This window comes from Lissotriton helveticus, chromosome 7, assembly GCF_964261635.1.
Source record: "Lissotriton helveticus chromosome 7, aLisHel1.1, whole genome shotgun sequence".
NCBI classification, from domain to species: domain Eukaryota; kingdom Metazoa; phylum Chordata; class Amphibia; order Caudata; family Salamandridae; genus Lissotriton; species Lissotriton helveticus.
The window spans coordinates 1,262,358,320-1,262,383,447 of record NC_136068.1 but is presented as its reverse complement, the minus strand read 5'-3'; the positions used below and the strand labels follow the sequence as shown (position 1 = coordinate 1,262,383,447).

The 25,128-nt window shown below is 48.7% G+C and overlaps 1 protein-coding gene across 3 annotated transcripts in view; it reads left to right on the top strand.

Annotated features, from left to right (window-relative positions):
• Positions 1 to 25,128, top strand: part of MYCBPAP (MYCBP associated protein) — a 1,019,029-nt gene that overhangs the window by 303,946 nt on the left and 689,955 nt on the right. For all 3 annotated transcript variants that reach the window (XM_078654453.1, XM_078654451.1, XM_078654452.1), the window contains one exon: positions 14,131 to 14,281. In XM_078654453.1, coding sequence (XP_078510579.1) covers positions 14,131 to 14,281 — 151 coding nt within the window. The remainder of the gene's footprint in view (positions 1 to 14,130; positions 14,282 to 25,128) is intronic.

The following is a 25,128-nucleotide window of genomic DNA, read 5'->3' as shown; positions in this document are numbered from 1 at the left end:
TAAGGCATACGGAGTTCTCATAACAAATCAAACCTATGACAACCTGGGCAAAACCCTGCGGCCATTGTTTTGATTTCACCGAGAACTTCAGTAAAAGAATGTGCTAACGAGCAAGTCGTATGACATCCTTATTGACGTATCTATGTCCATCCTTACGTCAATCTCGGCACCTTAAAGGTATAAATATTACCGATATTGCCCTATGCAAACACACGCGTGGTGACGAGACGGAGCAGCCATATTTGCCGAAGCGAAGAGCAGAGCAGACCCCGCTGGCGCAGCCCCGCCTTTCTGACGCGCTGAGAGAAGCTGCTTTCTCCTGCCGAGAAATCCAGCACCGGCGTTTCTGGGTAGCCCTCGCAGGCAGCCTGGAATATCGAGACCAGAGACGAGAGATACCATCCTTCATTCAACCTAGATTCCAGGTACAGAACTGAATAACCCCTCACAGAGAATTCTTTAGTTATTCACTTGGCAAAAACAAACTTAACTTAAACTGTAACTATCTATTCCCGCCCACGCATTAGGCTTAGGTCAGGTACACGGGGTAGGCGTATCTAGAAACACCAGTTGAGTACGTTTAGTCAAATGTATATGTGTATGTAATATATTTTATTCATTTTAAACATCTTATGGCTTAGAAACCATATCAATGTTTTTACAGTATTATTTTATACTGCTGCTTTTAATGTATGCACTTTACTTAACTATAAGTATTGCAATAATATCGATCCATTTCTCTTGTATGAGAAAAGAGACTGATCAATAAATAACACCTTTTTATTGAACACGCCCGTCTCTTCCTTTTCTCTACAATCTGATGAGACTAAGAATGCACGTACTGACTGAGTAAAATAAATTGCCTTTTGTTCACACGACTCTCGAGATATACTCTTGATTAGGGGAGAGCAAAGTTGTCATGTTCTATGGTTGTCAGAAACTAAATCCCTTCTTGTCTAATCAGGGAAGTTAAGTCCTCCTTGAACATTCGAGAAAGTTTCTAGTGAACTCTGAGCTAAGCTGGCAAACCCAAAACTTTAAGTCTAGTATCGACAGTAGTAGACCTAGTTAACGTCTGGTCTAGGCCTTTACTGCTGTAGGTATTATTCCAATGCGCAGAGCCTATTGGGATGATAGGAACTACACTACAGGAGGAAGCAGTGAGAGTTGGGGGGTGAATGTAGATTTAGGCCGAAAAGGGGTATCTCCTCGATGTGGGTCAAGTTCTTTGTCTTGGAAAAAGACCTTATGACGTAGATTGCGGAAGAATACTGCAAGGTCTTGTCGCAGCTGAAACAAGTCTAGCCGATTAGTAGGTACAAAACCAAGTCCCTTATTCAGTAGTTGTTCATGGGTTGGAGACAGGGTCATAGATGATAAATTGACCACTAGGGATGGGCTCCGCTGGTCCCGGGAATGTTGCTCGTGGCCATACTCCTGGTCACTTGCGGTGTTATCTCCTGGTCCTGGTTGTCCCACATGACCCGCTGCTGGCCTTTCTGCTTGCCCTTTCCTCTGCCTCAACCCCTCCCTAAAAAAGGTCCCTGTAAGTTTTGGAACAGTGTGGATTGAAAATGTGGTGCCTGGAATCTAGGGTCCTCAAAATTAGTATTGTGAAAAGCTGGTTGAGGAGGATACCCCATCGGTGGCCATTTATACCCTTGATTCTGATATTGCGGGACGGGTTGATGAAATATTGGGGGTCTTCATTATTTGTGGTTTTGTCCTCTCCACCTCTTCACGTGTGTATTATGTTGACTCTAGAGGGCTCGGGGTGGTAGAGTAGCTGTTTGACCCTCTCCCCTCTATTGTGTGAGTGAAATCATTATACACCTCCATCCCCCTGCAAGAGGGCCTTGAAGCTGTAGAATGGGCGTTACTTAACCAACCTGATTTACGTACGCCCAAAGTTTTTCTCATGGAGTTATTACAATTCTGTCTTCAACACAGTTATTTTCACTATAACGAGGACTTTTTTTTCCAAATCAGCGGTACATCCATGGGTTTTGGGAGGCGCCCACATACGCAAACATCTTTATGGCTGCACTTGAAGAAAAATTCATTTTTGAAAACTCAGTTTGGAACGAACACCTCATCACATACTGTTGCTACATTGACGATATATTTTTGATCTGGTCTAGCACTGAAAAATCTCTTAAAGAACAAATACAAATATTGAACACTCACAATATTCGGATCCAATTCACATTCAACATCAGTTCAACACTTTTACCATTTTTGGATGTCTTAGTGGAAAAATTGAATTCCACCATTCACACCAGTGTATTCATTAAACCGACCGACCGTAACAACACTTTACTATTCCAAAGTTTTCACTCTCCTAAACTGATACAGAATTTACCTTATTCCCATATGATCCGTTCTAAAAGAATATCATCTACTTCACACAAATTGAATCAAGAATTTACCAGGATTAAAACCAGATTTCAGGAACGGGAGACACCCTGCGCAATCATTCAACGAGCGGCAGACCGCATTTAAAGCATTGACCGAAGCACTCTCCTGATGACCAAACAAAAAATGCTTAATAAACGGCCAGTGTTTGTTTCGAAATTTTCCACTAAATCGAAGAGTATCAAAAAAATAATCTTAAAAAGATGCTAATTATTAAGCCAAGAACCGGACTTTGGGACATCATTTAATCTTCCGCCACTATTCGCTTACACAAGAAGCCAAAATCTCAAAGAACTCTTAGCAAAAAAAAGCCCATCCAGTAACATTCAACATACAGGCACGAAGAAATGCAGTAATTGTACACACTGCAACAACGTCATGCAACAGAATTTCATCATGCATCCAAGGACAGGAACAAAGATCACCTTATATCACTCTTCAGACAGTAACACAACCAACGTCATTTATTGTATTAAATGTCCATGCGGTCAGTTATACATTAGAAAAACGGAATAAAAATTAAAATACGCATTGGTGAACACAAAAGCATGATCAGAAACAAAAACACTAATTCCAACCTGGTGGTACACTGGATGGAGCAAAACGATAACATCACACAAGTCCGGTTTCAAATTCTGGAAATGCTCCAGATGAAGGAAGGAACTAATCACAGCAAAAAACTCTCACAACGAGAAATATTTTGGATTAGGAAACTGAACACAATGATGCTGTTTGGCTTGAATGACAAATTGGATTTAAGCAGTTTTTTGTAAATTTTGCATTCATAGAAGAGGCACACCTACATCTCAACCTTTTTTCTATTGCCCGATAACATTTCTTTTATTTGGCGTTTCATGGAACAGGCACATTCATATCTCATTGAAATCCCAGTCACATTTACAGTGTAAAGCTTATTCTATGTACATATAGACAGGCACACAGTAATGGTTTACACTAAAGGCTGGTTATCTACCAAATGTTGTTGCATTTGCATGTTGTATTTATGCATTTATTCAGTCATAAGGTTGTGTTCATGCCAGCATTTTTTTTTTACTTGTATATTTTGTCACGAGTTACATGTACTTTGCATGTACGTATTGACATCTTAGTCAGAAGAACTTGTCAATATTTCATGTGTACATATGTTACACTTCATGGCAAAAGTCACGTGGTTCTTTTTTTCACTTTTTTCACATTTCTTGTCACTTGGACTATCTTCACCATCCTTTATTTCCTTGCACTTATTTCTTACACTATGCTGGTTTTGGTTCTAAGATGTTTGCCCCTTTGTTGTTTCTTATGCACTTTGTGGGAATTTTTGTATCCCTTTTGAGATGCTTGTATCATTGGCGCTTTCAGCCCTTTTTACTAAGGTATCAGCAGCAGGCAGTTTACCCTGTCCTTGACGTTTTGTTCATCCTCATACGTTCCTTCTGTTTTTAAAACTGCAGTAAGATGGTGGCAGCTTTTCTTGTACACAGCCATTTCTTGTATGTAGTTCGTTCTTTATGTTGTTCACACGTCCCCTACGGACGCGTTGTCGGTTCCATTTAAAATGGTGAAGGCGTCTTTGAACGCCATTCTCCTCTCGAATACCATCAATTTGGACCCATGCTGAAACTTTTGGTGAGCGGCTTCTTTTCTTTTACTCTGCTTTCAGCACTCTTGAGCGTTATGTCTTTTAACCTCATTGCTGCATTTTTGACAGATGGTTTCCCATGGATCAGTAAACCCCAGGTAACTTTCATTCTCCAGTATTAGGGGTGTCTTTCATAGATTCACATGCCTGAATCATTCCCCGTCGTCGGAGTGGGAGTCTCACGGTATATATAAAAGCAATAAATGCCATAAAACTTATAGCAAATATCAGAGATACCAAACCAGGAAGTAAAGTAGCACCAGCTACAGTAGAAAAAACTTCCACATTAGTGACTATCCTAGTCGTTATGTATTAGTCCAAACTGCGGCCAATCAGGCGACAGCACCCACCAGAATGTCCTCCCCAGAGGCTCAGGCTCTCAGATTTTTTACCGCACGTCGTGTGAAGGGAGTCTCCCTGAGCTCTGCTCAGTTTCTTCATTTACTTCATTTATATTACATTTTGTGATGTCTTCTTACATGAAGTCTGTTTGTTGACCCTGTGTCACTTGTGGAAAGCTGAGACCGTTTCCGGTTATCTTCACGAATATATGGATCATTTTCTCTGCCTGTCGCTGACATGGTAGGATGAGAAGGGGATGTTCTTGTGATTTGGCTACCCCCCTTCTGATGTGGGAGAATTTTCTTTATTTATTTGGCGCCTTTATGTTGCAGTGATGTTTTTGGCTTTACTTCACCAGCTGAGGTTGCTTCAAAAGTAAAGGGTCTTTGACCTACTCTGAGTCTGCCTCCCACATCTACGCCCACGAGATTTACTCTCAGGCGTTTAGACTCGTTCTGCGCACTTTTCTTCTGAGAACGTGCCAGCTGGTTGACAAGACGCTCTTTGTATTCTACGACGACAATATCTGCCGTCACTGGTGCTCTACGGTGTCACAGGGCTACAGGATCCTGTTGACAGTGCCCTCGTATGCACTGGTTGTAAGTCGCAGGGAGCTGCGCAACCGACAAGGAGCTTCGTCGACAAACAGCCTCATAACCGAATGCAATTTTGCCTCGTCGATGGTGAGCCTCGTCGACGACGAGTTTAGCCTCGTCGACGACAAGCCTCGTCGACCGTGATGGTGGCATCGACGACGGGAAGCATCGTCGACGGCGAGGGGGCTTCGTCGACGACGGGCCTCGTTGACGGTGCAGGGTGTCCCTCGTCGACGCTGAAGAGCATTCGTCGACGGTGAAGAGCAATCGTCGACGGTGAGGAGCCTCGTCGACGGTGAGATGCCTCGTCGACGGTGAGGTGCCTCGTCGACGGTGAAGTCTCGTCGACGGTGAGGTGCCTCGTCGACGGTGAAGAGTCTCGTCGACGTTCGAGAGCCTATTCAGCTGAAATAGTCAACTGAAGGCTTTGGCGACGGTTGGCTCAATTCCAGTGGGCCACTGACAGTGGCCCTTCTGACATGTGGTCCATCGGCAGTTGGCCATTGGCACCCAGCATCTCTTGGCTGTCAACAGTGGACCTATAAACAGTGCAGTTGGGGCCATTAACAGTGGGCACATCGGCAGTTGGCCCGCAGGCTTTAGGTCCGTAAACAGTTGGCCCATTGACGACAGTTCAGCTTAGTCAATAGCAGGCTCGTCGGCGACATTCTAAGTCGACAAAATGCTCTGTTCATCAAACATCCTCAGTGATGGTGAGTTTTATTGTTGAATGTTGGCCAAGTTAAGGATCAGTTTCGTGGACAACAAGTAGTACGTCTACGGAGGGTTTGTAGACTGACAGCGTCAGCGGTCACATCCATAGTAGTTTAAGTCTGCAACAGTTTTCCTATGCGGACACTGAGGGTCACGTTTTGGTTGACCTCTCTGATGCTGTACCCAGTCCATGGTTAGGTTCGTCGACGCTTGATTCAATTGGGGTTTATGTACAGTGTTCCTTTAGCCTACTTATTAGTCGTAGCCTCCTTTCAGCAAGATCCTCCGGATGGAGTGATGTCTTTTTACTCGACGCCATATTTTCTTGGAATGGCTTAAGACTTAGCCAGACTCTTAGCCTTGGTTTCTTTGGGATGCCATGTCCTGTCCTTTGACGAGATCTTGCATGAATCTTTATTATTCTATCCTCCGGCGGATTTTGACGGATTTACCCTCCTCATGTAAGGAACGGTGATGCGCTTTCGTCAAGCCCTTGTCACCAGGATAGAGGCGGAAGGTTTTTTCTCTTTTAATTTTAGATTGGCAGAGATTTTGAGCTCTGCTTAAGCCAAAGATCGGCGCTGGTGGCTCTCTGGCAATCTTTTAGCTCTCTGGACACGATCAATTTTGACATAGGGGCACAGAATGTGCGTATCCATGAATACCCCTAAACTGACGCTTCTTGAATTTTTAACAAAAAGAATGGAAGGAGATCATCGTCAACAAGACAACGTGCAGTGCACATTGCATCCCCAAGTTTTGCAGTATTGTGTTGCGAAGTTAGGGTTGGAAGAACCCTTGGTTCCTCGCCCACAAGTTCAAACTGAGATAATAGCCGTACCTTTTTATAGATGTTACTTCTGGGCCATCATATTGGCCAGACAATACCGCGCCTTCGGTTCTCTACAGTACGGGGATCAACCCTTTCGTGGTGCCCGAAGACAGTTTTCACATTTTATTCCAAGAAGTTCCACCCAGTATCTGGTATACAACTGTATTATTCGACTCTAAATCGTATACAGGAAGTCGTTTTTCCAGGAAACTACGACTTACTTTAGAGCCCACCCTTAGTCCATTCCAAGTGGGATAAGGGTGGAATATCTCTGGGATTTAATTTGGTCACCGATGCCATTTATCTGTGGGGAATTCTAATTGTGATGCCATAAGGGCATGCTCTAGAATTTGGCTATTTCTTTTCTGCTACGCCTTCATAGTGACCGCATTCACCTCATCTACGTGAGCCATTCTGAAATTGACTTATGGATACATCAGGGACCGTCGGAGTGGTTCTGAATCTAATAAGGAGTTAGGTTTTTTCCTCTCAGTTCCTCATCAACTAGCTGGTCAGAAATGTAGCGCCGGATTTTTGTCATCTCTGCGCAAACATTTTCAAATGTTGTACCTCAAAAGGTTTTTCAAATGTTACTGCCAGAGGACCTGACAAGTGCACTCGACCTCCAGAGTGTCAAGGTTCAGGTGCCAATCCTTCCACAGCACGGGACGTGGCTGCTCTTTCCTCTAAGTTATAATCATTTTCTATCACAGGCCTATCTTTTTAGGACTCTCGGTCCACTCCACGTGATTCTTATCTAGATTCTGGCAGCCTATCTGTGTCTGCAATACATACGCATTCATCATTTCTGAGACAAGTTTATTTAAGAAGGATCACTCTTCTTAATAAGCAATCCAGTGCTTCCAGACTTTGCAGTCACTGTTTCAATGCCTGGTTTTTATCAATATACCATGTCAAGTCCTAAGTATTCCTAGTTACGACACAGGATTTTCTAGGAACAACAATCAATGCAAATCCAGCAAGGGTGTTTTGTCTCTTGCGAATGAGAAGCCTGCAGCTCTTTCTTGCTGTTTCTTTTACGTACATTACAGCCTATTTCATTAGATTCTCGAAATTTCAACTGGCCATGACCTCCACCTGCATTCTGTTGGTGTCCTTCTGCACAGGATAAAGCTGCTAAAGCAACTGCATAAGCAGTGGTTTCAGGTCTCTGATTCATCTGAGGATCTCATTACAATCACTCCTCGATGCGAGAGGTTTTTTCTTGGGTGAATCCAAGACAGAAATTTGTACACAAGGTGTGTTTTTTCCTTCAAAAAGTTTTACATTGCGCAATCACCATAGACGCATCCCTCGGGAATTGGGGAGCACTCTTTTAGGGGCTGAAGGTCTACGGGAAATGGAGCCCTCATATAAGGGGCTTGGTACATCACTCTGCTGAGCGAAGAGCCTTATTCCTTGTCCTCCAATTTTGTTACGCAATACTTTCAAGGAGACAACTGTACTGTGGAGCATAGACAATACAACTGGTATGCACTATGTCACTACACACAAGGGGCTAGATCAGCTTTGTTGCCTCAGGAAGCCTGTGATCTATGGGCATGAGCGATACAACGCACACTCAACTTTCTGGCGATTGCATGTTCCTGGTACAAGAAACAGTCTGGCAGGCACTCTCAGCAGGACGACAATTTCCACTCTCGAGTGAGTTTTCTTCTACGGACGGTGGATTCAAATTTCGGCAGAGGGGTGCATCCAGATCTGGTCTTTTCGCGACCAAGAGGAACAGCACATACTGGTTCTTTTCAAGTTGGCATCCCCACAAGGATTTACAGGGATATGCGTTTGTCGTCCAACTGATCTCAATCTGCTTCCATTTTCCACCGATACCTTTGGGTCTCAAAGTTCTGCGGAAGAACAAGATAGAGTGGTGTTGAGGGTTCCTCTTTACCCCTGATGGCTTCACCAAGACTGGTTTACTGAGTTTCTCTTTTTGCCAGTCGGAGTGCGAATCAATTCGGTCGTGTCCACCTCCGGATCTATTTTTCTTCCAGAGCGGCCAGGTTTATCACCCGGAACAGCCATTTTTGAGGCCAGCGGCCTGATTACCTTTGGTTCGCCCATCTAAACATCCCTGCGGTTTGCAAGGAAGTGTTAGCCATAACAGGGACAAGGTCTCAAATGGAAATGTTTTTTGCGGTATCTGATATTGTTCGGTTGTACTTCATCCTTTTACTAGGATTGCCTCATGCAACTCTACTAGTTTTTTACTGGCAGCAGCTCCAGATGCCGACGAGATGGGACCACATCTTTTTATTCTTCAAAAATATAAATCAATCCTTCAAAGGAATTTTCAGAATGTTTTTTCTACGCCAGTTCGTCCATTACCATCGAGACATCTCAATGTGGTCATAGCGCAGTTCATGTGCTATCCTTTGAACCTATCCTCAGTGATGATCTAAGATGACTTAGAAAGGTGTCATTTTCTTTTTTATTGGCTTTGACATTCCTCTATTAGAGTCAGTTAGGTTCAGGTCTTATCGATTCTTTAGCCTTTTCATACAGTTCACGATAACTCTGTGCGGATTATACAGCAATTCTTCAAAGGATTGTTTCGTATGTTTCCGCCGGTGCGGAAACCTCCTCCTACATGGCATCTGAATGTCGTACTAACTCAGCTCATGCGTCACCCTTTCGAGCCGATCCATAAGGTGGACCTGAAATTTGTAACATGGAAAGTGTCATTGTTACTAGCTTTAACATCTGTTAGAAGGGTTAGCGATATTCAGGCATTCACATCTAAATCGCCTTTCATCCAATTTACCACTGACTCGGTAGTACTACGTACTAATCCAACGTACATGCCAAAAGTGCCTTTGGATTTTCATCTGAATGAGCCGGTTGTTCTCAAGACATTCTTTCCAACCCCACAGTCTCCGGCTGAACGATCACTGCATTCGTTGGATATTAAGAGGTGCCTCAAGTTTTACCTATCAAGAACCTCTACCATCCGCAAGACAGACCAGCTGTTCGTGGCTTATGGGCGGCAACACCAGGCTGTGCAGTTTCAAAACAGACCATTGCTAGATGGGTCTCCTCTACAATTGGACTTTGTCATCAGCAGGCTGGTAGACCCTTACAGGCCTTGCCTAGAGCACATTCTACAAGGGCGGTTAGCTCTTCCACTGCCCTTTTTGCTGGTGTGCCTCTTCGACAGATCTGCAGAGCTGCTACATGGTCTAGCAGGCACACCTTTACTAGATACTACTGTCTAGATTCAACAGACGACGCAGATGCTTCGGTTGGAAGAGCAGTGCTGCGTTATCTTTTCAAATAAGGTGAGCCTCTGTTTCCTCCTCCTCCTATATGCTCTTTAGACGTTCTTTCAGATTCGATGCTTATGGTATAACTGGTATTCTGTTATATATATATATGTATATATATCTGCATTTGATACTCTGACGTCTACGAGCCTTATGTTAGGAGTACTGCTTACTATTCTGATTCAGGCATGTGAATCTATGAAAGACACCCCTAATACTGGAGAAGAACAATAGTTACTTACCTGTAAACAGGTGGTTCTCCAGTATTGGTGTCTTTCATAGATTCACATGCAACCCGCCCGCCTCCCCCCAGAGACTCACTCAGGCATTTTAGGGTTTCACTCCCGTGCGAGAAAATCTGAGAGCCTGAGCCTCTGGGGAGGACATTCTGGTGGGTGCTGTCGCCTGATTGGCCGCAGTTTGGACTAATACATAACGACTAGGATAGTCACTAATGTGGAAGTTTTTTCTACTGTAGCTGGTGCTACTTTACTTCCTGGTTTGGTATCTCTGATATTTGCTATAAGTTTTATGGCATTTATTGCTTTTATATATACCGTGGGACTCCCACTCCGACGACGGGGAATGATTCAGGCATGTGAATCTATGAAAGACACCAATACTGGAGAACCACCTGTTTACAGGTAAGTAACTATTGTTCTTACCGCTCAGGACTTCACCTTTCATATTTCTTGTCGGTTCAGGTTGCAGGCACGTTTTTGAGTGGACTCTTTCGGGTAGTTCCTTTAATCTACGGGGCATATCCATTGGTTATGGAGACTTAAACTTAGAGCTGTTGTGTTTTTATTTCAGCAAAAGCGGTTCTATGCTTGAGACATAAAGCATATGCTTATCTTCCCATCACTACATTTACGTGCCAAGTAGGTTATTTCTCTGCCAGTTGTTACCTTTCTTACGCTTGTGGTACCTTGTGGCATGGTTATTCTTCAGTCTGTTTTCTAGTTTCACTCCAATCCTGCTATTTTTGGCAACTCTTTCTCTGTTCACTGTTCACAGCTTCATTTTTTTCTTTGCTTCAGCACAAAACATGGTGTGGTCACTACAACCTTGCTGCAGTGCATAACTGGTGTCTCCCAGTTCTGGTAGCATTATCATGTGTGAATTGTTTGATCACTGACATTCTCAGTATTTATTTGTACATCATTTTGTTTATATTGCAGTGACCACTGAAGAAGGGACATGGAGTCCCGAAATGCATTGGGCTTCTCATAACTGTTTGTGAATCAGAAGCATTGTTATCTAGAATATTGGATAATGCATCATGATTTGACATATGTATATGCCAAAATAAGATAGAAAAACAATTCAGTTTTCTTGCATTCTCTGTACAAATTGTGATTTTCATACAATAAGAAAAATGATTGAGCAAAAATGTGTTTCGTTTCTAGTTTCTTGTTCGGCAATCTACTGATATTGGTTTTTTTTTAAATTTTTTTTATGAAAACCTTTATTGTGCAGATATAGCTGACAAATACGGGCCTACAACCCATCGGGCCGGCCACCACACTGTATTAGCACATAGGCCAGGAAAGAAACTCCAGCAGGTCTCCGATATAACAGATGCAACAAAGCAAAGCAAATAGCCACAAGGAAACCACAGTGAGAAGGAAAAGTGAAGGTTAATTTTATAATATAATAGGGTGAGGAGCAGGAACATTGCAGTTATTAAAGTCCAAAAGTCCGTGGCGGGTCATCAACAGGCAGTGGAACAAAACACAGCGAGTTTCAAAAAAGGAACAGCTACATCATAGCAAGGGCAAAACATGAGTCCCACATCAGCAAACAATACCATCCACTGCCCAACGCCCACCCGTTACCACAAGAATACGCATCAATACATAGAAAGGAAGTCAGGATTGCAATACGAAGCCATCCGCTACATCGACCCAGGGAAAGAGAGAAGGAAGGGGAAAAAGGGGAAAAGAGCATCAGAAAAAAGGGTTGAAAAAACGGGGAAAGAGGATGCGGCCCCACAGTAAATGCCCCATGGCAAATAAAGCACACGAAAAAGGGGCAGCCCACGGAGCCAAAGGAAACAGGAGTAATGGATGCGCAATGAACATCGGTATCAGGGAGGCCGTGTGCCCACGCTAGCAAAATACACCCCAGGAGGCCTACATGCAGACGCAGCGCCCAGAAAAAGAATACACAAGAGCCATAGAACCAAGAACAAAAGAAAAACAAAAAGACAGACCCCCCCCCACCCACCCCACCCTGCACCCCTGCGGAAGGCTACGGCCTACCCCCCCAGCAGCGTGCCTGTCGCCCTAACCGGAAACCCGAAATATAGAAGAGTCAAAAAGTAAGGAAGAAACCATATAGGCAAAAAGAGAGGAAAGGGAAAGGAAGGAAAAAACTATCGGGAGAGGAGACACATAATCAAAACTATCAGCCCCCAACTCCCCCGTCCGAGCACATTCAAAGCCCACGAGAAGAGAAAGTCATTGCAAAACAATAAACAGGTACCAGGAATATGAAGAGGAAGCAATCATACATGTAGAGCCGCAAGGCGGTCATCCGGTCACGCCACAAAGTAATAGTCCGGCGGTGCAAGGTCATCTCAACCCTGTCCTCGTCTGTCCAGTGCCATAGGCACAGAGTGCACAAAGAACCCGAACATGAGTGGGCAGAGGTGAAAAACAGGGATTCCAAACGTCGAGCTACTACACAAGTTATAACGGCTTCGGACCGGATGAGTAAAAAAGGACAGCAACAGCAGCAGGCAACTCAGGCGCAGCTCCGCAGACCAAGGGGAAAAAATTGTCCCGGTGAAACAGTTACAGGATATCCGCTCGGCAGGCCGAGGCAAAAAATCACCGTGGGACCCGGCGAGACCGATCCGGACGGATCTCGGCTGGAGGCTCTCCAATGCATCCACCACTGGGAAGAACTCTTGACAATACCAGGCAGCAGGCATCTGAACGTCCAAACAAGCGGTGGCCTTAGTATTTTCAATTTCCAGGAAAGGCACCGCAGCACCCTGAAGCGGCGAAGCCATACACGCAGGGGACGGCCCAACGAGCCGGGAACAAAGGCTACCATCCAGCCCATCGACAGGCACAGTCATGGAAGCACGCCAGGAACACAAGGCGGCGAAAACGTCGCCAACTGTAGGCTCACCTTTACGGTATTCAGCAAACGTGCCGTGCGGCGAGCCAATGTCGCCGTCCCCAAATGGGCGTAGATGCAGGGTGTGGGCCGCCATCTTTGCAGCCCGGCGCGGCCGCGGCAATCTCCGACCCCAATCCGGCCACCAACAGAGCTCGATGGGAACCAGCCGGCGACAAGCAATGGAACCCTCAGGGCAAAAAGGCAGGCCACCAGAATATTGAGGCAGCCGGCGCCACCGACCCACGGGCGCCGCCCGCCGAGACCGGGCGGAGGGTTTCAAGATGGCCGGACAGGAGAACAAAGGGGAGACGAGTCGCCCATTCGGTCAACCCCCGTCCGTGAAAGGCAGCACTCCACCACCAGGTCCCCAGACAGCCAGACCAGGCCCGGTCAGTCGCCACCGGTCCAACCGCACAATGGCCGCTCCTGCCGACCCCGCTCCTCCACCAAGGGGTCGGCCCCGGCGCTCCGCCCCACCTGGGCGCCGCAGACGAGTACCAGGCCTGCCCGCCCCGGAGGCCACGAAGCGAACAAGGGCGCAGCTCAGGATCCGCGGCACTTAAGAACATCCGGAGCAGACGGTGAGTGCCAGCAAAACGTCATAAGTCCATAGTCCAGCAAATAAGACTTCTCGGGGCAGGATAAGGTGCAGGATAGACAGTTCAGGCAGGAAGGTTTGACGGAGCCGAGCTACAACGCGGCCATCACGGTCGCGAGCTTGGCTCCTCCCCCTCTTCTGATATGGTTGACAGTTGATTAAGCTTTTCAGAACATACACACGTAGTGCACGCAGTTTTTCAAGTGAAGTATTGCTTGTTACAGTTGTATCCTAATGCATTTACCAATGCTTGTTAGGGGAGCTGTTGTGTGATGCAGCATGACTAGTGAGCTCTTGAATGGCTCAAAATATCGACTGTGATGCTGGTTTAAGTTATATACTTTTTGAGTCCTAGAACGGAAAGGCATATCTGGTGACTTGTCCAATAAAGCAGTTTCTTGCGAAATGATGAAGAGGTCAAATGTTTTGTAGATATTGGGCAGAGCAATGTGCCAGGCTAAAAAATTAACAAAGTGACGTCTATGTTAAATGGAAAAAAGTCTCTGCTGAAAAGTGTGTTGGATAAATGTCTTTTGATAGGCAAATATGTTGTAGTTATTTTTCTATTCTCCTCATAGGGCTATCGAGCTGGAAGTGAGTTCTGGAACCAACCTAAACACATAGGAGATGAACTCAGTGGCTTGACTGTAACTTTAACTCAGAAGGAGCGGGGATATCCAGAGCCCCTCATTCATGTGCGAAAACCAAGAACTATTCAACTGGAGGCAGGTGAGGATGTGTGTATCATACACTCTGGTATGTGTAGCAACCAACTTAAGTGATAAATACACCCTATGAAAGAAATTCGAGAAAGTTAATAAACACAGATGGAGAGTGGAAGAGGTGTCATGGAGGGCCTGTGATCTGTTGTGCATGTCTTTTCATAGGTCTCAGTAAGGCCTTTTTAGGAGACATTAAGACCTTTAACAGTTTGACCACTGGTCACACATAATAAAGTGGGTTTACTTTTAAAGATGTGGAACCTAAATTAAAAAGCCATAATAATTGAAATACAAGAAATCAGTAAAGGTGACTTTGCATGCAGAGATAACTTTTTCCCTTAACAGTTTATCAAGTCAAAGGAGACTTCTGGCATAGCTAAGCACCTGGTTGCCACACACAGATACACCACATGTAATAGCACAGTCCTCCACTACAGGTGATTGTGTAACTCCTTTCGGAATATACGTTGTTAAGTCTTTAGTGCCACCTTCTCCTCGGGGAAATGTTAGTGAATGCACTTGAAGGTGTCATTCTCACCTATCACTCTCAGTGTAACTACTGTTACTTCAGTATTGGAACTTTCATATTTCCACATGCTTGAATCATTCCCCGTCGTCGAGATGGGAGTCCCTGGTATATAAAATAAGCAATGCTGGGGCGTGGTCAAGATGGCGACCTGATCGGACGCGGGTCTCTGTGGCTCCCTGTCCCGATCCCCGTCTGAAGCATTTTGACACAGCTAAACCTTCCCAAACCGTTGCATATGCCGGTCGCCAACTGACCGCTGCGGTGGACTGCAACACCGGCGCTGCTGCCGGGCCTGCACGACCCTCGGGGAGACCCGGCAGACGAGAAGCCCCGCGGCCGCGGTCCCTAAGATGGCAGCTGCCCTGGCGTGGTCGCCGGCCTAGCACCGACCCGTGGCTGCTGCCTGAGACGCCGAGGGAGCGTCCTGATACCTGTGGTGTCGACGGGGGAGCCCAGTTGCCCGCGACCCCAGGCCGGGAGTGAACCCCGAAGCACCGACTGCCACCGCCACGACCCAGCCGGCGGAGGGAGGGAGAGCCGGCCGGAGGTCGCGAAACTCGAGGCCCCGGCTTCCAGGCCTGCGGAGACTCTGTGCCGGCGTCTGCGCTGGGGCCCTGTGGACCCCCTCCCGGGACACCGCGACGAGAGTGGACACCAGCCCTGTGAGACGCGACGCTCCCTTGGATGTAGAGCGGGCGTCCTGAAGGCCGGAGGGGCAAAGGCCAGCCCAGACTGCTGCGGAGACAGACCGGGCTACGGTGTGAAACCGGCGGGAGGCGTCGGTGCCTCCCTGGGAGCGGACGAGGCGAGGTGGAGGAGACCTGCAGCGGGGCGTGCCCAGACACTCCGTGATCCGGAGCTGCAGTGACCAGAAGGCCGGAGGTGAGGAGTGGCGCAGAGGGGCGTGAATGGGAGACTCGGGGGCATAATCGAGCCCCAGGCGCAGGGCCTGACTGGACCGAGAGCTGATCGGCGCGGCGGGGGGAGCAGAAGGGCCTCGCAACACATGAGGCGGCCGTAGCCAGGGGAGGCCCCAGCTGTCATTCTGACCCTTGCGTGCCTGATTCCCTGCCCGGAGCTCGCCGCCCCGAGCTGACCCCCGCCGGCGGGCCGCCCCCGGCACCCGGACCTCCATGCTACCACCCTCCACTTCCTGACGGCCTACACGGACACGCGTGAGGTACACGCCAGTGCCTCGGTGGGGCACCGACCCACCCGTCTGGAGGTGCAGTCACTGGCCTTACCGCCTGGGGCCGACTGGGTGCCGCGGGGGCGATCTGGAGCGGGGACTCTGCCCCTGGTGATCTGCCGCCGCCACCGACGGGGGAGGAGACTGCGCCCCCGGCGCCCCTGCCCATTCCGGGAAGCATTCACCTGAGGCCCTGGCTTTGGGCCTCCTGCACTGGGCCTACTACAGAGACACGCCGGGGACGGCCCGCAGTCACGTCCTCAAGGGGCGATATGCCACATCATACGCTGCTGCACTCCCACGCACAGGGGTGCCGGCGACCCATCTGCTAGTGCTCCGCCCAGGGGGACAACACGCAACGGCCTGCCGCGCCGGGCGCCGAGATCGGGCCTGCCCCGTGGCGCTTCCATCCTCCTCGCCCCTGGAGTACTTAGCTGGTAGACAGCACACCCGGACCTCTAAAGCCCCCAAGTGAACCACGGCCACCCCGAAGACACCAGCCCTGACGAGGTTGACTCAAACCCTGCTCTCCCAGAGATCTCTATCTCCGGAGCGACATGGCCAACGCGGGACGCAGGGCCAACCGCACTATAACGGACATGCTCAGCAAGAACTCTCCCAAGGGTGGGAAAACGCAGGTGGCCCCCCCACCCCGACCGACACCACCACGTTGCAGCAAGAGGAACGCGATGCACCCATCACAAGGACCTTCCTAGAATCCCTCTTCAATACCCTTCGGGACGATTTTCAAGCCCTGAAGCAAGACATAGCTGGGGAGCAGCGGGAAATCCGCAGAGACGTAGACGGACTGGGAGAACAAGTGGCTGCGGTGGAGGATGCCGGCCATGCCCGCAGTGAGGAGCTGGTTCACCTTCAACAGGAAGTCCTGCGACTACAGGAGCAACAGCTGGACCTGCAGGCACATGCGGAAGACCTAGAGAACCGTTCCCGGAGGAACAACATTCGGGTCAGGAATGTGCCACGTGGGGCAGAGGGGAACAGCATCACCTGTTACTTACAGGACCTTTTTAGGGACATACTGGGTGAGACGGCTGACTTTATCGTTCTCATTGATCGTGCGCACAGGGTGGGCCTGGCAAGACGGGCGCCGGCCCCACCGCTGGGCGTTCTAGTATACCTTCCGGATTTTCCCCTGAAAGAGCGGATTTTACAGGTGGCCCGACAGAAACAACCGCTGCAGTTCAGGGGCGACTCCATCGCCCTTTTCCACGACCTATCGGCCATCACGCTGCAAAAGAGGCGATTTCAAAGTGGTCACGTCGTTCCTGCGTGACAAGGGGGTGCCGTACTCATGGGGCCACCCATTTCGCATTATCTTCAAATGGCAGGGGCAATTACACCAACTTCGCTCTCTCAGCGACACATGTGCTCTTTTGAACATGACTTGCCGGAAGACGAGGAATCGGAGGAATCCTCGCAGCACGGGTCACAGGAGAGGCAAGCACAGCACTCCAATGATGGTTAGAGGCGAGTCCGGCGACGGCGCCAACCCAAGACACACCTTAAACCGGACCCCACGACGAGCACACAGGAGCGCGCAGCTGCCGTCCAGGAGGTGGTCAAGGATACCACTGCTCCTGCCTGAATCGCCTAACGGAAGCGGGATGGCCTTCACGCCTTGATCTGTCAGGGGGAGGGGCGGGGAGCCGAAAGAGGGGCTGGCATTGCCATGTTCCCCACCACAATGACTTTCCACGGACCTGAACTGCGTTACACCAGGGCCGGGACTATGGTTTGCCTACAGGATTTTCATGTTGGGGTACGGGAGGGGGGAGGCGAGTTGGGGCCAGGGGTGTTCTTGGGGGGCTCTGTGGTTGGGGTTAGGGAGGGTTTGAGAGGGTGGGGGGAGGGGGCCCTCCCTGTCCAACGTCCTTTTTTTTGAAGTTTTGTTCATCGCCATTCAGACAACGCTGCGCAGCGCAGTCCCGACTACATGCCTCAGATGTCCCGTCCACTGAAAATTCTCTCCCTCAATGTAAGGGGGCTCAACAGCCCAAATAAGCGCTGGGCGATACTCTCCCTCTTGGAGAGCACTGCTGCTGACATATGCCTGTTGCAGGAAACTCATTTGCTACCCAAAGACCATCACCGCCTTAAATCTAGGTCCTTCCCCCTACAGTTCTTCTCCTCAGCGACTAAGAAAGTGGCAGGGGTCACGATCTTAGTGTCCAAATCCTTCCAGGGACGGGTCCTTCAAAGGGAGGCAGAGCTTAAGGGCAGATTGCTGGTACATAGCTTCATGGTCGGGGGGCACACACTCTTAGTGGGGTCCATCTACGCACCCAACGAGGGGCAGGAGAAATTCCTCCACGCCGCACTAGAGGCAGCCACATCCAACACACATCCACACCTACTCTTGGGCGGGGATCTCAACTTAGTATTCCACAACACAACAGATTGCTCTAACCAACAATATGGGCAAGTGGGGGCACTCTCTGAGGCAGGTCACGCCCACATCGCAGATCTAGGCCTAGCTGACCTATGGAAGCACCTATACCCACAAACCACAGCGTACACCTATTACTCGGCTGCACGTAAGTCTTACGCGAGACTTGACTATTTTCTCTGCTCGTCGCAACTAGCCCTCCGCGCTCAGGATGTAGGCATCCTCCCGACCTCGTTGTCAGATCACTCTCCCATGCTGGCCGCTTTCCTCTTTCCGAGCACACCCGGCCTGCAACGGCACTGGCGCCTGCTGGAAACTCTGATCCAGAATCCCGCCATCGTGGAACGTATTGGGGCCGCCATCACCCAATTTCTCACCCATAACGCCAATACAGACACTACAAGGGCTACCCAATGGGCTGCGCTCAAGGCAGTCTTACGGGGAGAATTTATCTCTATAGCCTCGGCTAACAACAGAGAACGTGCTCTGAAAAGAGCAGAAATAACCCAACGTTTCACGGAACTGGAGCAGATGCACCAGCGCACAGGAGCGGCTCGGGCCTGGCGTCAACTATGCACGGAGAGGAAAATGCTAGCAGCCCTAAACCAAGATGTGGCGGAATACGCCGCCATACGCCTTCGACATGCCTATTACACAGGGGGAGACCGGTGCGGGAGGCTGTTAGCAAGCAAGCTCCGTGAGCAGCGCCAAAGACAGGGCATTCGCACTATTAGGTCCAGTAGTGATGAACACATCATGGACGATGCGGCCATCGCCGCAGCGTTTGGAGACTTCTATGCCAACCTCTACGCAGCAGACACACTAGATGTACGAGCAGGGCAAAAGTATCTAGAGAGTGTGACCCTTCCGTCCCTAACTGGGGCGCAGACTGAGTTCCTCGATAGGCCTATCGGGCTGGACGAAGTGATATCGGCGATATCCCACCTCAAACTGGGGAAATCGCCCGGCCCTGATGGCTACTCAGCGGCCTTCTACAAAACCTTCTGCCACCAGGTGGCTCCGATACTACGAGACCTCTTCAACACTTTCGACCAACCGGGGGCAATTCCTGCTGACCTGTTGGAAGCGGCGATAACAGTGATACCTAAACCAGGCCGAGACCACACCCGATGTAGCTCTTGCAGGCCGATCTCCCTTTTAAATATTGATCTTAAGCTCTATACTGGGATTCTGGCGAATAGATTAGCATCTTATATTCAGCAGTTAGTGGAACCGGACCAGGCGGGTTTTATCCCCTAACGCCAGACCAGCGACAACACCAAACGAGTCTTGCATCTTATAGAGGCAGGTTCCCGAACGAGGCCAGATTGCATGCTGCTTACCATCGACGCAGAGAAGGCCTTCGATAGGGTACACTGGCCCTACCTAGAACAGGTGCTGCAGCTTTTCGGTATAGGGGAAACTATCTGCAACCGCATATTTAATTGCTATCGCCAGCCCAACGCTTCCGTTCGGGTCAATGGGCACACCTCCCCGCGCTTTCCAATAGGCAGAGGTACCAGACAGGGGTGTCCTCTTTCCCCAATCCTATTTACACTCTACATGGAGCCGTTGGCGCAAAGGATTAGGCAGCATGACCTCATTAAAGGGATCAAATTCGGGGGAAATGTACACAAGATTAGCTTATATGCGGATGACATTCTGCTCTCCCTGACGGAACCGATGCAATCACTCAGAGCCCTCTTTATTGAACTCCACACCTTCGCATCCGCCTCTGGCTTTAAAATCAACATAGAGAAATCAGAGGCCCTGAGCTTGTCTCTATCGGCAGAGGTACTCGCCGAAGCCAAGGGTGAGTTCGACCTGACATGGTCCGATTCTTTGATCCCATACTTAGGCGTCCTACTAGCCCCGACCATACAGGCGACCGCAGACGCCAACTATAACAAGCTTCGCTCCCGCCTCAATGACGAACTCAGGAGATGGAAGCGGCACTCGCTCTCCTGGATGGGAAGGATCGCCGCGGTCAAGATGACCCTGCTGCTGCAATTCCTGTATGTGTTCCAGACCCTCCCACTATGCCACCCACTGGGTTGGCTCCAGCGGGCGCAGTCTGACCTGGCACGCTTCATCTGGAACGGCCGTCGCCCGCGCTTCAAGCATGCGATCGCTATTCTCCCCCCCGAACACGGCGAAGTCGGAGTGCCTGACCTTACCCTATACTATCAAGCGACACAACTCCGCACACTGGTGGAATGGCACCAACTAGAATCTGGCAAGAACTGGCTCTTTCAAGACCAGGCGGTGGTGGCCAGACCTCTCCAGGGTATCCCGTTCTTACCTCGTTGCCATAGGCCGCCCAACCTATACGCGTCACACATCACAAGCACGGTCCTGGAGGTGTGGGACAAAGTGGCAGTCAAACATGACCTTACTTCGTTCTCCTCCCCGATGACCCCACTCTTCGATAACCCCGATTTTCCCCCGGGCATGGACCCCAAAGCGTTTGCGGCATGGAGACGCACACCATGCAGAGCTCTGGGGCACCTGTTTGACCTAAACGGTATCCTTCCCTTTCAGAAAGTGAGGGAGGACTATGACATACCGGAAACGGATCGCTTGCCCTACTTACAAGCTAGACACTGGGCCCTACAGCCGACGGTCAGACCCGGTGCCCAACGCCTTCTCACCCCGTACGAAAAATGGTTGTTGACGCGCACCTCAGATAAGAAACTGATTTCAGACTTATACAAACAACTCCTTCTCACCAACAAATACACATGCAACGCAGGGAGGGTCAGATGAGAGAGAGACCTGGGGAGACAGCTCACACATAAAGAATGGGATGGCATATACTATAGGGCCAGACACTCGGCCTATCACACCGGTCTCACTGACACTCAGACCAAGGTGGCCACCTATTGGTACCATACACCAGAACGCTTACACCATTGGCACTCCCGCATAAGTGACCGCTGCTGGAGGGACTGCGGGAAGCTTGGCACGCTGGAACACTTGTTGTGGAGTTGCGACCGCCTGCAACCCTACTGGAACACAATACTGGATGACATAGACTCCCACTTAGACACTCAACTCCCCAGATTCCCAGCCTATATCCTGCTCGGGCTTCCCAACGCACTGATGTATCCCCTAAAGTCTAAGAGGGGGCGGCTTATTGCAATAGCGTTAGGGGCAGCTGTCCAGAACATTGTGGCACACTGGAGGACTACTCAGCCCCCACCACACTCCGGCTGGCGACATACATTGTGGACGATACTAGGGATGGAGAAATTATCGCTGGCGAAGGCAGGACGGGGAGAAGAGTTAGCTGCGCTATGGCGGCCGTTTTTGACTCTGCTTACAGGAGAATTCAGGGAACTAAGCTGTCCCCGATATCTGCGCTTACTACGCCTAGCAGACACCCCGATTGAAGAACCTCAAACTAAGCCGCGCAAGCGACAGATCCGAACCGAGGTGTAGCATGCATCCCCACTCTGGTGACTGTAGGCTGTCGCACCACACTTTAGTTTTCCTTTTACACGCTTTGAATGGATGGACAGGGAGGGGGGGCGGGAGGGAGGCGGGGAAGGGAGGGGAAGGGGGGGAACCCGAGGCCTAGAGTTCTTGCTGCTGAACTTCTACCCAATCGACTTTGATTGTATTGCCACTACCTTACGCCTGAGAAGGGCTCCCTATAGATGGCTCAGCACGAATATACCAAATGGCGACTGTGGTCTCTTTGTTTTTTCTATGTTGATGAAAATAATAAAAGATTTAAACCATAAAAAAAAAGCAATGCTTAGATAAGCACAAAACAGGAAAAAGGCCTAGGCTCATTTCCATTTTGTAGCCTATAACAGTCATTATAAAAGAGATTAACATTTTCCCTGAGCCAATCAGGACCTCTCACCCTCTAGAACACTCCTGAAAGAACCTTAGCCCTTCATATTTTCTACCGCACGTTGTGGCTAGGGAGTCTCCTTTGAACTCTTCTCCAGATTTTCTCTTGTTACTTGAGATTTGGATTTTTTCTGTGAAATTTCATCTGCAATGATCATCTTTATTGCTGGTAACTGATTCATCCTGCCTGAAGATGTCAGGGAAGGAGAAAAGGGTTTGTTTAGAGCCTGTGCCTCCTGTTCCAAGAAGAGGCTCTATAATGATGACCCTCATTCTGACTGCATTTACTGTCTTTATCTGGACCATCAAGCTAAAGACTGCAAGGTATGTCGTACCTTTTCCAGTAAAACATTGAGGGACCGTGAGGGGCGCCTTTTGATATGGCATCAAAAGCTCAAGGCCAGAAAGGAGGTTATTTCCAACAGTGGCGGCTCGTAACATTTGAAAGTGGTGAGGTGTAAATATTTTGCCATACTGCACTGCGGCAAGTGAGCCTGAATAACCTACAGAGGGTTTGGGGGGGTTCTCCCTGAGAAAATTCTTTAATAAGAGTGTATAAATTGTGCATTTTCAAGCAAATTTGAGGAAGCAGGAAGATTAATAAAGCAATTACAGGCTGTTACAGTTTGTCTCAAACCCTTGCACCAGCTTCTCGAATGGTCACAGGAAGGTGGTCAAAACATGCTGTCCATCTGCTCTATGACAATCAAATAAGCACAGCTTCTTGTGATCAAGCCAAGGAGGTGGTGTTACGTTTTGCCTGACTTTGAATTTCATCGACAAATATCGAAGTGTACAATGAGTGGCACCTCTAAAGTTGAACCCCAACACATAATGCATAAAAGCTGTGAAGGAACAGTAAATTATTAAGTTCACCCAAAAAAAACTTCAGAATGCAAGATCCAATCCACACAATGTCCTGCCACACAGAATTGACGCAGATGCATGGTGGATTGATTGGACTATAGCCGACGGCTCAGGCAAATAAAATCTTTGGCGTATGCAATACCACAGTAGAGCCACTCACACATGGTGTGTTGCAATCTTATAGTACGCTGAACAGTAAAATGGCGATGCAACAATTGCACACACCCTTAATTGTCTTCATTCAAGTGTGCTATACAACATGGGTCGGAGTAGTAAATGTCACTGTATATGTTTCCTGTATGCGTACGCATGCCACTATGTCCATGTATTTTGTTCATACTCATCAATTAACTAATTAATCGAAGAGACCTGCACCATCGGAATTCCACTTTATTAAGTTTCACCCAGTGATTCACACTCCTAACAGCTGCTGAAATCTTCCGGTGAAACACCTTGGTCGTATGAGAAATTACCAGTGGAATCAACCTAGGTATTCCTGATTCCCAGGGTAATTCCTCATTTGTCAGTAGAGCCCCAGGGTTCCACTTGTACTCCTTGTGAATTCTGCAAGCCCAGAGTAAGCAGCACCTTAGCATCTCTAAACTGAAAGTAGAGCGCAGAGTTACCGCGTGAATTAGCATGGCAATGGGGAATGTGGCTCTTTGCGGTCTATCTAACGGTCCAGCTTGTGGCGGCAAAGAGTCTGTACTTTTTCAGCAAAGTCTTTTTCCTAACAAGCATATCGCCTCTTTGAACTTTGAGTTTCAGGCAATCATTTCCCTCTTAGAGAATTAAAACTTCACTGAGCTCCATAAGCTCTCCCTGGTAATATCTTGTCAGTCAAGTGGGGAATTTAATACACAGATCAAAACAGACTACATTAAAGGCCCATCTCCTAAGACAGTTTATCCGGTATCGTTAGCGAGGGCGTCAACAACGGCTACAGTGTCGTCGACGATGACAATACTGACGACGGGGACGTCGATGACTATGACAACGGTAACTATGCCATCGATGGTGCGTAAGCCATCAGTGATGGTGTCAACAGCTGCATCCACGACGACGGTGTGGTCGGCAATCTCGTCGACGGGCTCGTTGACGAGGGAAAAAACATCGGCGAGATAACGGATCCTAACAAGGAACGGGATGACTACCTTATTCCTACGCCTTCTTCTCCCTCTTCAGTACCGATTGCTTCACCGCCCGAGGACATCGGCGGATTACATAACTTGCTGGAGAGAGCCGCAAAGAGATTTGACCTTCCTATGTCAACTACCCAGACGGAATGCTTCTTATACGATTTCAAAGAACCATACAGGAATTCAGTTACGGCCATCCCTATAATTAGCCATATTTGGGAGGAAGGCCTTCAGGTCAGGAAGACACCGGCGACGATTGCACTGGTACTCGCCCGACTGGAGAAGTATAAAGCTCCAGGGGACGCTCCAGCCTGTCTAGTGGGCCATCCAAAACCGGACTCTGTCATCTCTCAGGCTGCTCAAGAGAAGTCCAGAAACCCATCTGCTCCGATTACAACACCTCCTGACAGAGAGGGTAGACACCTGGATAACGCAGGTAAAATATTTTCTGCAATATCGGCTCTCCTGGTCAGAGCGGCAAATGCCCTTGCCATTTTGGGCAGCTATGATAGACAGATGTGGTGTGACCTGGCGCCTTATATTGATCAGATTCCTGATGAGAGTAGACAAGAGGTTAAGAAGATCCTTCAGTAGGGCGAAAGGGCTTCGGCTGAAGTCATTGACTGTGTGATGTACATCGCAACCACGGCCTTCAGATCGCTAGGAGGAGCAGCGGTTTTACGCCGTCAGGTATGGCTGAGAGCAACATCTTTCAGAGCTGAGGACCCAAAAAAGATCTTGGATCTTCCCTTTGATGGGGAAGCTTTATTTGGGAAGCATATTGACGAGGCGCTGCAGAATATCAAAAAGGATACAGATACAGGGAAGGCTCTTGAGACACTGCAGTATCTGAAGGTGCCCT